This window comes from Topomyia yanbarensis, chromosome 2 (assembly GCF_030247195.1).
Source record: "Topomyia yanbarensis strain Yona2022 chromosome 2, ASM3024719v1, whole genome shotgun sequence".
Lineage (NCBI taxonomy): Eukaryota > Metazoa > Arthropoda > Insecta > Diptera > Culicidae > Topomyia > Topomyia yanbarensis.
The window spans coordinates 137,494,915-137,512,083 of record NC_080671.1 but is presented as its reverse complement, the minus strand read 5'-3'; the positions used below and the strand labels follow the sequence as shown (position 1 = coordinate 137,512,083).

The following is a 17,169-nucleotide window of genomic DNA, read 5'->3' as shown; positions in this document are numbered from 1 at the left end:
ACTACCTATTTGAAGCCGTTGGTTAGAGCAGCGTCTGCCATCTTTGTTCAACGCATTGGGTCAAATGGCATGGCATCAGCGAATATTTTCTCACCACACAACTTCACTTCACTTATCCCGTATCTTTTCTTAAAATTGTTGAACTACAAAACAAAACTTGAAGGAATCTGGCACAATAAAGTTTTTGGCAAATATGTTGACTATTAAAATCAATTTATTCGAAGAGACTACGATTCATTCCTCGTTGTATAAACATTCATAAAAATAGTCACATCTCCAATTTTTGATGTTGTCTTTCCAAAAGAAAAGCATTCACATCAATTCAAGAGCAAATGCATATCTCGGCATACCTAGGGACCATCCATAAATGACGTAGCATTATATGGGGGAGGGGGGAGTTTTGTATTTTGTGATGATGTGTGACGACAGGGGGGGGAGGGGGTCATGTCATGCTACGTAGCTTTTTTAAAGGGGAAGGGGGTTGACCTGATGTCACGACAATCTTACCCGTTTCATCTAACTAACATCGTTTTTTATTTTTTATTTAATTTTTACGGGGACAACGAGGACGTGAGGGTTACCGTCAAGCTACGTAATTATATGGGGGGGGGGTATATAGAATTTTGTGACGAAATGCTACGATGGGGGAGGGGGGTGTTAAAAATCACTCAAAAAATGCTACGTCACTTATGGATCATCCCCTACCATATCTTGCGTATTTTGTTTTACTCATTATTTTGTTAGATGTTCTTGCAGATAACTAACAATTAAGCGAATAAAAAAGAAGTCCATTTTTTATCCGGTACGCCAGGCACCCGCTTTAGGATACGGCAAATAAGTTACGAGGAATTTAAAACAAAAATTGGAATCGGTCGAAAGATATTTCGACAATCCTAGTGATTACAACAACGTTTTTGGTAAAACATGATTTCGAGATTATTCACGTTTAAAGTTTTACGCCACGCCCTCCGCCCACGTAAAGGAATAAGATGAACAGTGTTATAACTTTGCTTTTACTGCTTATACCTCTATAAAAATTCAAGTTACTTTCTTAAGAATTTATACTTTAAGATGAAAGAATAAAAAGTTAGACTTCTTGACCGACCTCATAATACATAAACCCTTAACGAAATAATCCGAACCCACTAATAGGCTCATTACCCTACATGTAAATAAGCAAATTAATTGTAAAAAATATTAAAAGTGCCAGGACACAACATATGGCTTACCTGGATCAAAATGTAGTGTGCTTTCTCTATTTTTCAAAAAGCGTGATATAATCGAGACGAAACCGTGATATAATCGAGGGTGATATAAACGTGTATTAATATAAACGCATAGTGATATAATCCAGTGGCGGCGCGAGGTGTTTTGCCGCTCGGGGCCAAAAATTAAATTTGCCGCCCTTTTATAATGAATTTTTAAGAGTTCGATTTTTCCCACCTATATGAAACAAATATGATAAAAGTATTAGAAAATGTCTACATGAAAATGAACTTTTTCTCATTTTATTGTCAAGATTTTTTCACGAAAGGTGGCGCTACGACTCCGCTCACATGTTCGCGCCGCGCTATTGGTAGATCCTCTATAATATATAAGGTATAAGTTATAGCTACCCTAATTATAAAATCAAAGTATGAAATTTAAGTGCAAGTTTAATTAATTTTGATATTATATAAAGACAAAAAAATCGCGAAGTTACTAAAAAGTTTCTATTGAATACATCACAAAAAATTTTTAAAAAATTGCGTGTTTTCAAAATTTACACATTTAAAAACACTGATCAAAGAATGGGACAAATCATTTTAAAATATAATTCTTGTGAATTACTGGCGATCAACCATGTCTTTTTTTAAATTCTCTAGATTAACGATCAGAGAAACTTTTTATACCTTTAACCCCATTAAACCCATTTTTATCCATTTATCTATAAGTTTTGGCTAAAGCAAGACTAGCTTATAAAATTAATTATTGAGATTATTAAATTTCATTTGAGCACTACCATATCTCGACAAACATATGATTACGGCTTAAAAGCCATCTGTCAAAATTCACTTTGAATGGAAATTTCGGACAAACCGTAACTCGCAAATCACAGATGTTGGCAGTAGATTAATACTATGTTCACATTAGCACTGATATCAAGTGATATACGGATTACCTTGATATCCGACGATATTAAGTGCCATATTACTTGATATCCCATACAACTCGAATGTTATCTCATATCATCATTTATGTGTGATATCCGGGATATCATGAATGAAATCAAGTCAAATTGTCAAAAGTGGCGACTGGCAACACGGATAGCGGCATTGAACGCACTCATTTGCGAAATGTCATTTTGAAAATTCAGTGGATCGCAGCAACCGATCACAGTTTTTGCACATAAGAAAAAACAACAATACATAACTATGGCTACAGACACCAAGCCAAAAGTGTTACACAATCTCGGTATCGGAACACTGGCAAAGAGACGGTTCGAAGCACCATTAGAACCATCAATTTTGGTTTCCAGGTAAGTAGCCTTCCAAATTTTTCAATTGATTCAATCAATTGAATAAAAATCTTTCGATGTGAATTCTTCCAGCCGCGATGAACACTCGTCGAAACGAGATGACAAGTCGTGCGATGCATATACATATCACTACAAGTTTCGCCGAGCGGACAATTTTGGGCCTAGCGAAAGTAGTGTCGATAATCACTATCCGGACCAATCCCTATCGGTAATGTTGGTGATTATCGTGGAAACGATGGTCCTAATGGTGATCAAATCCTACACATAAAGAATGCTTCACAAATGGATTATGGATCTCATCCGAGTCAGTTCATGGGGGTGGTGATGGCGGTAGTGTATGTTCACTTGATGATAAAGCACGGCTGTATCAAGACGTTTCGACAAGGTCCGGTACTAACAAGAACACACGGCGACAGTGTATGTTGAATCAGTTAACATTTGCGTCTCCGTGACACCTTTCACTCATCAACCCAGGTGCCTGATTGGCTCCAGTCCAAACAACTGTCAACCGAATTCAACCAAACCACCCGCAAACGATCGGGAATTTATTCATGTTTCTCAGGTTGTACATGTTCGACAGGTCAGCCAACCGACTTCGGAAATACACGAAAATTTCGTGCGGTCAGTTTGAGGGTCAATTATGCTACCTTCATTAAGCCTTCAACATCCAGCTTTAATTCTGGCATCACCACAACATGTAAATGATCAAAACTCATATGCAATCACTTTGAAGTCATGGGACAGCAACGGCCACATCCGGGCATCCCGGAACCGGTTCCGGGGGATCTCGTAGATCCGAAATGCGCCACCTTTACCAAAAGGAACATCAAATACTACACATTCTCATGAAGAACACAACGATGCAAATTGCACACCAGTAGACCATTCCTTAATCCCTTCGGAAGCATCCGAGAGATCCAGGAATTGATCCCGAGGGACCCCCTGGGACCGGCCTCCGGAAACAATAAACCCCATCCGTGAAACAATTGGACCAACATACACCTATCGTACGGCACATCAAATTACATCAGCGTGTTGATCTATGAACAATCACGTTTAAGGTAAGCTGGATAGACTGAAACAAGGGTGGGTTCCGGTTCCTCAGGTCAAACATTTTTGATGAATATTCCTGTCGTGCGGTACATCAAATTACATCAGCTCGACAATCTATGAACAATACTATCACGTTTGAAGCCATTCGAGCTCATGAGAACACTTTACGACCGGTTCGGAATATTCCGGAATCCTGTAAGGACCAAACATTTTTGGTGAATAGGAATGTTTGTACCGAAGTATCGGACCACGGAATAACCGAACCGATCGTACAGTGTCCCCGTGTGTTCAGATAACCTACAACAGAATTGCATGGTTTAAGGATCATCAAACTGATGTTACTCTATGTGCCGCATGACAAGCACATTCACCAAAAATGTTTAATCCGAACAACCGGATCACGAAATAATCGGAACCAGTCGTAAACTTGCCTGTGTGTCCGTATGATCCCAAACGAAATCACAATGTTCATAGATCATGAATGTAATGATGTTATTTGATGTGCCGCACGACAGGTATATGTTGGTCCAACCATTTCACAGACAAGGCCTGCTAGTTCCGGAAACCGGTCCCAGGAAGTCCCTCGTAATCGGCTCCTAGATGTCCCGGATGCTTCCGAAAAAGTCCAGGAATAGTCTACTAGTGTCCAACTTTCATCGTTGTGCACTCTTCATGAGAACCTGTAGCATTTGATACGCCTTTTGGTAAAGTTGGCGCATTTCGGATTTTTCTGGTCCCCCGTAACCTGCTCCAGAATGCCCGGACATGGCCATTACCATCCCAACATAAGCTCGAAGGGTTCACACTTGAGTTTTGACCATGTGCATGCCACAGTAATACCAGCCCCAAGGCAGGAGTTGAAAACTTAATGAAAATAGCATAAACGACCCTCGGACAGACCCCAACGAATTTCCGTATAAATTCGGAACCGGTTATCTATCCTGTCCAATATATAGAGCCCAAGAAACCTGAATGAACTCCAAATCGTCCGCAAGTGGTCTGGTTGAATTCGGTTGACAATCGTCCAAACTAGAGCCAATAAAGCACCCAAATTGATCAGTGAAAAGCATCACAGGGACGCAAAGGTTAATGCAAAATGTAATTAGTATGTACAGCTGTTTGAACTAAACTTAATTTATGAAGAAACAATATAATTTAAGGAAATAGTTATATTACGGGTTGATGAAATCTATGATACTTATCATATAAAATGACGTGACGTGTATGCTCTGTAACCATTGTTGTGTGTAGCTCATCAGACGAAGACATGATAAAAAATGAATAAACGATTGAAAATATAGTATTGTAAGTCAAGGAAAACTAAATCCGAAACATTTAAACTATAAAGTGTATTAGTGTGCAAAGCCTCTCGCATAACCACGTGTTACTGTAATGTATACTAGAGTTGATCAGGTTTTATACACTATACACATTTCTTTGTATGTTATCTGTTGTATTATTTTTTCATAAACATTAGATCCACTGTCATTGTTGGGCTCTAGAAAAAAAATTGAAGTAACTTCATACAGATTTTTCAGACGGTGCTATGGCTGGCAGTAACTCAGGATGAAATTACAATCCGAGTCCTGGATATCCTGCCGATATCGTCCAAGGAAACGTTTGGCGCCATCGCATACAACATTTTGCAAATATCCACGCATTCGCGATTTTCGAATAAGAGCACGCTGAGTACAAAAATAATGTTCTTCTTTTGGTTGCCATGCACAATATTTATAGACCTACGGGACAGCCCCTGCCGTAATGATCTCTAGTGATAACCAGGACTCTACAATTTACAATTCTATAGAATTTAATATTGTTTGTCAATCATATTACTCCAAGAATCTTGAAATCGGTTCCAGAATGACCCAGTGTACCCGGCCAATAATTCATTGGTCGCGAGTGGATCTGTTTATCCTACATTGTAGATGAGAATACGTATCACACCATGGTACTGATATCTTCAATACAGATTATTGGGGGAAAATCAAGATTCCCCGATCTTTCAGATTACCGAGACCAGTAGGAAGTTAAGAGTTCTTCTACATCTAGATGTTCAAGTAATAGTTTTTATATGTGGCCCTTCAACCCTGTCATATCATTGTAGATTTGCAAGAATACATTACTGACATTTTAATCTGACCACGTTAACCACCTTGACCGATTCCAGAGGTCATTGGAAATGCAACTAAATAGGAATCTTCTAAGTTCAGCAAATCTAGGTTGAGGCTATAAAAGCCAAAATTGGTCGGCTGTCAGTATTTAGTTTCTGGATAATTATTGAATGATCTGGAGGTATAGTTCTGAAAACACGAAATATTTAGTGAATGTCGATCCCCAGCAAATGTTTCCTGAGTGTAGCACGTATTTCTAATTCACTGCATAAAGGCTGGTCGTAAAACTAAAACTAAAATAAACAATGAATCAACTTCTTCCGTTGCATTGTTAATTTTCTACATTTTTTTTGCTTGACGACCAACTTGAAATTGATGACACTTCAGTTGACAATTCAAACGTCAAGTGATATCATCTAAATTGAATGTGAACACTTTGACGTGATATCCATATCACCTCGGCATATCAAGTAATATCAGTGCTAATGTGAACATAGTATAAAGAGCAAAGTTGTCTTTATCGTTAACTGCTATGTACTGTATTCGGCCAGTAGCGATTTGTCCGGAATTTCCTTTCAAAGAAAATTTTGACAGTTGGCTTTTAGGCCGTAATCCTATGTTTGTCGAGATATATACGTATTATTCGTAGAACTGAAGTAATTGCAATTTCTCTGGCCAGATCCCGCTGGAGCAGTGCTGCCAAGGACAGTTTCTGTTATCAGGAATCAGTAGCGTCTGGCTCAAATGGCACGTTCCCCATATTGATCGGAGATTTGTGCCTTGCAAAGAATCGTCTTTTCATCATTTTCCTGATGGGAAGGATTGGGGAAGTGGTAAGGTTAGGGGTAAGGAAAACAACGACACAGAACAATTAAAACAGAGCATTCTGCACTCCCGGAGTGATGCTGAACGATCTGCAGGTGTTACAACAGCAGGAATAAAACTTCCAACCCCCGGAGGGATTTAGAACCTCTACCCAAACAGTGAGCGGATATATCAACACCCCCGAGGGGATATTGAGATAACAGAACGACAACACCCCCGAAGAGATATTGTCATTCAAATACGGCTAAAAAAACTATAGCCCTTTACCACACTGGGTTAGGAACAAAAGCATATCCTTAAATTTCAGCTCTCTGTACATAGGTTCATCTATGTATGGAGAACCAAAAAACCGGATGTGCAATTGCATTAATACAGGGCAATTGCATATCAAATGATATGATGTTCCGTAATCGGATTCACAAAAATCACATGAATAATACTCAGCGCGCTGAATAGTAGCCATGTGATAATTGAGTTTGCAATGTCCAGTCAGTGCCCTGACCAGAATACTGCAGTTGTGCTTGGAAAAATGCAACAAATTTCTTGACATTTTCGGACTCACATCCGGCAGAAAAGCCTTTGTTTGAACGCAAGTTTGCAAGCTACGCCAATGTTTGGCATGTTCGAATGCAGCCCAAGAGCGAATCTTGTGCTTTATCTAACTTATTGACGGTGGTAGAACTGGTTCTGGACCAACGAAATCAGTCGCAGCGCTAGCTCTAGCCAATTCGTCCGCCCATTCATTTCCAGTAAAAACCGGAATGACCGGGTACCCATAGAAGGTAGATAGCATTTGAAATGCTAAGTTCTTCGATTTGAGTTCGACATGCGATTACTAATTTCGATCTCGAATCTGCCGAACTAAGTGCTTTCAGGGCAGCCTGACTGTCAGAGCAAAAATAGATTCTTTTACCGCAAATTCCCTGTTGAAGTGCGGATTGTACGCCACACAGAATCGCAAAGATTTCTGCTTGGAATACGGTACAGTATCTACCAAGCGAATAAGATTGGTTTAATCTCATCCCATGACAATAGACACCAGCACCGGCTCGGCTCCCCAACAAAGAACCGTCCGTATAACAAACTACGTATTATTCAAGTTGTCGCTCCATCCAGCCAGACCGCCATTCCTCACGAAGAGGAATTCTCACATTGAAAGTTTTAAAAGGAAAACTACATGTGAGTGTAAGGTCACTGGGAGCAAGTGTATATTCATCCCAAGTAACCATTTGGGGCCACAGTCTTGTGTGGCTAGTTACACCACCTTGAGGACATCCGCAGACACTCAGTTTCCTCATCTCTACTTGTCTTAACGATGAGCACAGATGTCGGTTGCTAAGCGTTGCGTGTATCCAGTTCGTGATATATGAAGGTACTCCATGATCTCGTGCTGTTTCCAAAATGGATTCGAAAGACACGTTGTCAAAAGCACCTTCAATATCGAGAAAAACTCCCAAACTTGATTGCTTTTGTGAAAAAGCTTTATCAACGTTGTAGACAACATTGGGTAACAGGGTGGTAATAGACTTCCCCCGCTGATATGCATGTTGCATTGCATGCAGCGGGTGCTCGCCCAAGCTACCATCCCGAATGTAGTGGTCGATTAAACGTTCCACTGATTTGAGAAGGAAGGAGGTCAGACTGATCGGTCTTAAGCTCTTTGCCTCCTCATAAGTGACGCGGCCACCTTTGCGAATGAATTTGACTGTTATTTCCATAACTGACATACTTCAAACCCACCGGATGCCACGCGGGCTCTAGGCTGGTTTTGTCCGGAGAAAGATAATAGAGTTATCAACCTCCTGGTGGATCACAGCCAGTTACTGGGGAGTTCGCCCGGCTCTTCCCAGGCTCCGTTCGCCATTGAGAATATTTTAAACCCCCTCAACAATTTTACCCATAGCACGGGTCGCATGACACTATGGAATTGGGGTTCCCTGTTTGGTGTTACCACCGGAACAGGTAGTCCGTAGTGTAATTCTTAGCCGGTTGAAACAACCACTACCGACACTACACGGCTTATCTAGGCTGTTCGGAGAAAGAAGCTGACATTTATGGACAGCTCCCATAGATGGCCGAACAGCCACTTTATATAAATATTTATTATATATTATATAAAGACAAAAAATCGCGAAGTTACTAAAAAGTTTCTATTGAATACATCACAAAAATTTTTAAAAAAATTGCGTGTTTTCAAAATTTACACATTTAAAAACACTGATCAAAGAATGGGACAAATCATTTTAAAATATAATTCTTGTGAATTACTGGCGATCAACCATGTCTTTTTTTAAATTCTCTAGCTTAACGATCAGAGAAACTTTTTATGCCTTTAACCCCATTAAACCCATTTTTATCTATAACTATAAGTTTTGGCTAAAGCAAGACTAGCTTATAAAATTAATTATTGAGATTATTAAATTTCATTTGAGCACTACCATATCTCGACAAACATATGATTACGGCTTAAAAGCCATCTGTCAAAATTCACTTTGAATGGAAATTTCGGACAAACCGTAACTCGCAAATCACAGATGTTGGCAGTAGATTAAAGAGCAAAGTTGTCTTTATCGTTAACTGCTATGTACTGTATTCGGCCAGTAGCGATTTGTCCGGAATTTCCTTTCAAAGAAAATTTTGACAGTTGGCTTTTAGGCCGTAATCCTATGTTTGTCGAGATATATACGTATTATTCATAGAACTGAAGTAATTGCAATTTCTCTGGCCAGATCCCGCTAGAGCAGTGCTGCCAAGGACAGTTTCTGTTAAGGGCGTAACATAAATTTTTGATAAATTTATGATGACTCGAATTATTATTGAAAACTGATAAACCCTATCAATTTAGGCTGTCTTCGACTAATTTTCCATACAATTTGATTATTGTAAATATTATAGGGGAATTGTATTGAGCATCGGATGGTAAATTTTAAGTAGCTTGCAGCACTGCGAAAGAAGAACCTAAAACAGGTTTTTCATGCTCCTTGATCCCCACAGTTGTTTTGGAGCCGTACATGCGCCAAATAAAAGTCGGACATAAATGGGTTAATGTATATTATATAAATATTAACTTTTCATACTAAATTATCACAATGTTCACTTTCTTCTTGCCTAGTAATTTTGTACTTTTCAATTGACCTAGAAAAGGTTACACTCATCAAATGCATTTCAAAATAATGTATGAAAAATGCTGTATTCCTTGAAAATCTTGATATATTGCAAAAAAATCGTATTTTTCGAACCTTCGCCGCTAAAAAAAATTACACTGTTATTTTTTAACCGATTTTCAAATTCTGTGTTCTAAAAAAAAGACTTTTCCAACGGTATGCTAGGTTATGGTCTTTTGTTTAAAATACTCTGCGAGTTTGGGACAAGAATTTGTAAATAACCAATATTTTGCGCTTTTTTCGTATAAACTAGGAAAATTACTCAACATTCTTATTTTATTAAAAATTTAGAGAGATTTAGTTCAGCATTTAACGATCTGTTTATCTCCAAATACGGTTAAAAATGATAAAGTTAATTTTTGTTTCTCCAAATTAGATACTTACTTGCATGAACTCTTAAGGGATTAGTGAGGTATTGCGAGAACTATAGGATTCTATAATCATAGCTTCCGTTGTTTTTCCTAATTTTAACTTCAAAGTTTACATACATACTTTTACATGTACACGTAATCGACCGAAAAAATTGATTTTTTGAAAATTTTATATAAAACCGTCCCCTTAAAAGTTAATTTGGAGAAAAAAATGAATAACACTGCCATTTTTCAACTGATTGTTATGAAAAATACCGCATAATACTTTTAACACAAGAACATAACAAATGACCGCGTAGCTAATTTTTTAGACCCGAGAAATAGTTTTTTGCTATAAATCAATATTTTAAGGATATACTAATTTGATCAAACGTAGGTTTGTATTGTATTTGACCAGACCGGCAGCCTTTTCTGGATCACTTGAAAAGTTACATTCTTTTTTTTATTTTGCGGCACCGTGTAATTATTCATTATTGTGCAAGAGTCGACAAATTTTTTAATAGTATTTGTTGTATTTTTATACTAATAACAAGGTCGCCGAATGGTGAATACTTACCAGCCCCCAAACGTCCCTCAGCTCCCAAAGGTCCCTAGGTGAAAGGGCGGCCAAGATGCGTCTGTCATATTTTCGAATTTACAGAAACAAACTAACAATCGTCATCATCATCTTGACCTAGTGATCGAACAATCCGAATCATAATTAAATGTATTTTAGATTTCCAGGTTTTTCGATCTTGGACCGCCTGTACCATGGACGCCCACCGCACGCGCATCTTCCTCAATTATGCACAGCCAGCGAGAGCGGGGTTTGCCCCGAAGTCGACAACCTCGTCCAGGTCATAACTTTAACTGGTTTCTCTTTCGTCATTCCGCACTACAAGCCCAGTTCACTGTAGTCTGCCAAGTATACAACCACGCTGATAGCCTTCCAATGTCAGCATGGTTGTATACTTGATACAGTTGCGGGTTCATGCGTCTGCGCCATTCTCCATTTTCTGCTGTGCTGCCGGGTCTTGAACGCAAAATTCTTCTCCCAAACAAACCGAGCACTCGATATCCCGCTTCCTACAACATCCATGCTTCATGGCAGTACAGAGCGACAAGGAGTATCAGCGATTTGAATAGAGCAAATTTTGCACGCATTCTTAGGCTGTGGGACTTTAGCTGACTACGTAAACCATATTCGCAGCAGCAACATGAATTTCTCTTTCGCGACTAACATCGTTATCATAAGTCACAAGGGTTCTAAGATATATGAATTTGTGGTAGTGTACCTCATCGATTCCCACCTCGAACCCAACACGACTACACGTTCTCTACCAGCTACCATGTACTTTGTCTTGTCACTGCAATCAACGCCAATGATGTCGATATTGATAGCATTAGTTTAATCAGAGTCCGCAAATTGTATTCCCGGAATATATCTAGAATTTGTCGCATTTGGTCCGTCGTTGATCGTCCTTGTCGAAACCCACTTTGATATTCGCCGACAAAGTATTCAGCCAACAGGCGCAGTCTCCTCAACAGAACTCGAGCAATGTACTGGATTCTAAGGTGTGGCAATGCTATATTGCTCTCTCGCTCAATTTCAGTAAATTTATTACGTAATAAATTTCGACTCCATATATTTTCCATATATCCACGTTCTTTATAGAGACCGAGCGAGAGAGCAATAGCATTGCCACACCTTAGAATCCAGTACATTGGAACACGAGGACTACCTTGTAGGCGGCACACAGTGGGGAAGAATGCAATTTTCGACGCTCAAACCATACTAGAGGGTATAAATAAACAAATAAGTAGAAACCGATATAGATCAATTCTATCTTTTGACAGAGGCGTTCTATTGAAAAACTGTCTTCGGCAAACTTGTTTGTTTTGATATTTTTAGCATATGTACCAAAGACACTTTTGCTTTATAACCTATATAGATGGCGCTACATGACATGAAAAAATACTCTAGAAAATAACATTTTAACATTTTTTTTATCAAAAAATCTCTGGATTAAAATATTTTATTCCTAAATCTTCGAAAATATACAATATTTAAAATAGTTTTTAAGAGTGATAGATGTTATCATGACATTTAAAAGGTGTTTTCATCATAAATATTAAAAAAAATATGTTCCACAAAAATTGTAATAACCCATGAAGCAGCAGATGGCGGCAGCTATTGTTTGTGACGAGTAGAGAGAGACCTTTAACTTTATAACCACGATGAGAATAAGTGGGCCAATGTGGGGCTTTTTTTCTACAGACACATAAGTAAAAAATAAATAAATAATGTGAAATAATTCTAGCTTGAAAATTTCTGAGTAGTCTAAAAATATGCAAATATTTTCTTGTTTTTGAATTCAAATATAATATTTCGGACTGAGAATAAATTTATAAAGTAATTTCTAAAGAAATTTTATTTAAACGCCGGGTGCGTCTTGTCTTCCCAGTGGCCTTATCGTTTTTAAGCTCTCGAATAATCTTCCGTCTAGAAATCAGTGAACAAAAAATGTTGGTTTGTTTACCCCTTGCTAATCGCCGGTTCCAAAAAAACCATTCGGTCGCTACCGCACGCTACCGCACGAAACTAACCTTCTATAGAACACTTATTAGACCGGTTGTATTATCGATTATGCTGGACCAATGTACCCGTTACACGTAACAGGAAAGGAACCACCTTTCCAATGAAATTAAAAGATGGAAAACACAAAGTATACTTTTTGAGTTAGACAAAAAAAGCTGTTCACGGAAAAAGTTGAAAAACTTTGTAATATTTGAGGTTTGATAGATTTGATAACGATGAACCAAACACCCTGTATATGATAGAGCTTCCTGGTTTAATTCCAGCAAATTAGTCTGCATACTCCCACAACTTCAAGTGCGTTCGGAAACTCATCTCAGCTGAATCTTTTGAGACAGAAATATGTGTATAGTTTTGTTCGATCGCATCCGTCAGTCCCGATCCCCTACTTTTTAAATCGTCAACCGACGCGAAAATAATGTACATTCAAGCGTATCACCCGCACTTGATTTTTATCGAGGTTAATGAAACTTGAAGAATTATTAATATATTAGCGCCGCCACTGATATAATTGAAACATTACTGTATTATTATCATTCAAAATTAAATCGTAGAAAAAATATGTTTTGCTGTTACTCCTCCCCCCTACATAAACTAAAGTTGAAATTGTCCAAGAAGAAAATATTTGCCATGAAAACCAGCTCATGATATGAAGAATGCTAGATTTTATTATTATTTATTTAACGGAACGGATAAATATTGCTGCTTCCTAAATATCTTTCCTTGTTATTGAACTTAATAATTGTTTTTTTTGCTGTCATCAAAGGCAAGAGGGAGAGATTATTCCATGTACTGTGACGAATTGCTGAAACAAACAAGGTACCCTCGCGAAAGTAATATCCGTAGCCCAAAGTATTGCCTGTTCAAAACACTGTAAATTTCCACAGGCTATAAAAATTAAAAATTAAATCATAGCGATAATACAAGATGATAGGTTTGAAATGCATTTGAACTAAAACTGTGAATGAATGATGCAAGCATCCACCCCTTTTTTGCAATACAGTAGGATTCCGTTTTTGGCAACAATATATTTTTTTTCGGTTGCCAAAACTGGAACCGTGCCAAAAATGGAACCATACCTTAAAAGCTTTTGTTTTCAATTTGTGACTTCATAAATGTTACAAGAACATTATTTATATAATAATATGTGAAATGGAATGAAATAATACAAAAAAATCAGGAAATTTAATTTTATTCGCTATGCCCGCCTCAATAAAATATAGTAAATATGACTCCTATGTTTGGAAATAAAGTCAAAAGTGATATCCATCATACAACAAGATGTGTATCGAGCATTTTTTTAAAGATTTACTATGAACAAAAACAATGTTGCCAAAAATGGAACCCATTTGTTGCCAAAAACGAAACTTTTTTGTTGCCAAAAAAGGAGCATGCCAAAAACGGAACGTGCCAAAAACGGAATCTTACTGTAATACGAAACATTAGAAAAAAAGCTTCACGTGTAACGGATATATACAAATATCTTGCATAGTTTTGTCAATTTCTATCGTCGATTTCCTGTATTCGAATAATGAGTCGGGGGTTTAAATATGTACAATAAAAAAGCTATGCATTAATTTTTATATTTTTCTTCGTATTATGCCTATGGTACATTACTCCTAATGTATAGCAGGTATGCCAATCGTCCACCACCAAACCGGACAAAAAAAGAAAATTGCACAGATTTACAAGCTTAGAATACGGGTTAGGGTATTAAATTATAGTTTACATTTCTGAGAAAGATACAATTACACCAATAGATGGACTAAAATAGGTTTTTACTTTTGGTACGTGTCGTGTCCTTAGCCAAATCAGATTTATAAAGATGTAGGATATACTATGTTAAGTAATGGTGATTTGTAATTTAATATTTCCAATTCATTGTGCTTATTTTTTTGGTTACTACTGTATTACTTATTACAAAGCTATTAAAAAAGCGCATCTACCCACGCCATCATATTACGCACATCACCCAACAGCATAAATGCGCCGCGAGAGCCGCGGGGAGAGCGAAAGAGAAACTTGATTGGTACAACATACCAGAAGCTTGTAAGATTTACAACACCCTCTCAACGCGCACCCATCGGAAAGCTCCCGGAATCGGAGTCAAAAACAAACATAAACATTACTGTAAAATAGAAGCTTGCATTACAACCACACTCTCCTACCAATCCGTTGGTATTGATGCAACACGCCATCTCGAGAACATGTTGTTATTATTGACTATCCGTCTCGCTCTGACGTGTGACGTTTGCATTAAAGCAGCTGCTCGCTCCGTTGTATGTAAAATATAACTCAGCTGAAAGCGCTGTGAAACACAACCAGTGCCAAACAAAACCCGAAGCTTCAGCTCGGTACTCAGTCTGAAAGGAAAATTCGTGTGAAAAGGATCCTCCGTCGTCTCCTTTGTGCATATTTTTAGCCAGCCTATTTAACCAGTCAAGAGCATCTCTCAGCTAGGTAGCAAACATAGCACAGCAGAGAACTTTGTTATTTTCTTCAATTGTGCAATTTTCAACTGATTTTTCTTCGCGCTCTACGCCTAGAAAATCGCAAAATAGTGTGCAATTTTTAATTGACTGTTTGATTTTCTGTTGTTTGCGACCATCGTGATTTGTGAGGATCGTTCCTTTTGGGCTCATTGACGAAGTGTGTAAAAAAACTAAGTTTTTCTTTTGCACTGAAAAAGGAAAACTCACAGCGAAACAAAGAATAAACTTAACTGATAGCAATTGTGACGTGATTCGATTTTGTGTGGGGAAAAATTCAGTCTCCAATTTCAACAAATTTGTGAAAAATTTTCAACCTTTAAAAAGAAAAGAAAACTCATCCCACAGTGTGAAAAATAAAACCTAAAGCAAACAAAAAAGAGTAACCCTCAACTTCACCCTCGCGTCCGCGCAAAGTTGCTTAAATGAGTGATACAAATCAGAAATGTTTTGGAAAAACTGGTGGATTCTCTATAAATTTTAATCAAGACTATACGTAAGTAGACTCATTTCTATTAAGCATTAAAGTAAAACTTGGTTTTCCATTCATCGTTTCCTTCATTGTTTCGATTCATTGTTTGATGCTAAAAAGTGACCTCATATTCATAATCACAACTACAACCACCAACAGCAGTGATGAGTTCGTCGAAATGAAAAAGACGAAAAAGAAAACATTTACGCATACAGCAGTAGGTGAGCAAAACAACTTTGGTTGTGTGGGATTGAATGTATGTACACACACATAACCAGACTTGAATGGATTTGCCTTAGTGAAGCGTATCTGATATTACTGTTACTAATCACCATCAAATGTGGGAAAGTGCGGGGGTTCAAGAGCAAGGTGAAATGGGATATGCTTCATAATAGCCTCAATAGAATGAAATAATATAAATCATTTGCCTACTGCAACCCTTAATTTCTGACGGTCAAAATTTAAGGGAATATTTCAACGTAGTTCAGTGTTTTGATGTGCAGTGCGAAAATTTTCATTTTTAAGGTCACCTTTAACTGAAACCTTCAAGTCGACGGTTGGATATCTGATTTTACTGTGCTTCTGAATTACCTCACCGCCCTAAAAGTAGCACTGTATCGTAGTTATTCAATGTATTGTGTTGTGAAATACTTTATCAGGATTCATTACTCGACATCTTACCGATCGGCTGGAATTCAACGGTAATGTTATGAAATAACCATCAAGGAAAACGTGGATGAACTTGTGTTACTGTGTTCAAAATTTGTGAGATGGAAACATTTGCCCAATATTCATTGTTATCGCGTGAAAGGAATAATCGATTGAAGGATACGAAAAAGCTCAGCAAGTATTGGTGGTCAATTCTGGACTGCCGAATTGTCGGAGCTGATGCTTACTTTTTACTTTATCGAGTGTGTTTTCATAAAAAAAATCAAGAAATATTTTAAGATAATTATTATTGTGAAGATTTAATATGCTCCACGATTCTTGACTGAAGGTTTTTTTAAAAAAACCTTGGCTTTTGGACACTTATTTCGGGGCTAAAATTGGTTGATCTAAGACACTAGACAAGATTCAGTAGTAGACGAGTTCATTTGAGACATTTTTTTCTTTTTAATCTTTTCATATAATGTAGGTTAAATTACCGGCGATCATCAAATATTTACATGTGATCGCGAAAAACGCAGAAAAGAATGAAAATAGGCGAATGTTCCACGAAGTGGCACTTGTTTCTTACAACATTTGAGGCGCTTTTACTAAAAGTTCTTCAATCGATCTGATATTTTCATGAGTTCTTTCTCATCATAATAGTATGTGAATAAAGATTTTAATCTGAAAGAAACATTTTTATTACCAGGCAGGTCGATTTTTCTTTAAATCTTCGCCATTTTCGCTAGTTTGTTGAAGTTTGCATAACAAACTTGCTTTTATAGTACGAAATGACTTCTTAATATGAGAATACTCTATGTGCGTGGATATATCGTAGCCGCCGTACAATCAATAAAAATGAGTCCATTCGGGGTAACGGCTTTGTTATCCCATCAGATCTAGTTCTGTTAACCAGAAATTTGCATCATAGAATCTTTAT

At 37.6% G+C, this 17,169-nt stretch overlaps 1 protein-coding gene across 2 annotated transcripts in view; it reads left to right on the top strand.

Moving 5' to 3' along the window:
- The first annotated feature begins 14,970 nt into the window (after window positions 1–14,970).
- The window catches only part of LOC131681496 (WD repeat domain phosphoinositide-interacting protein 2-like), a 79,218-nt gene continuing 77,019 nt past the window's right edge, over window positions 14,971–17,169 (top strand). For both annotated transcript variants that reach the window (XM_058962305.1, XM_058962304.1), the window contains exon 1: window positions 14,971–15,605. In XM_058962305.1, the coding sequence (XP_058818288.1) occupies window positions 15,535–15,605 (71 nt within the window). In that variant the 5' untranslated portion in view covers window positions 14,971–15,534. The remainder of the gene's footprint in view (window positions 15,606–17,169) is intronic.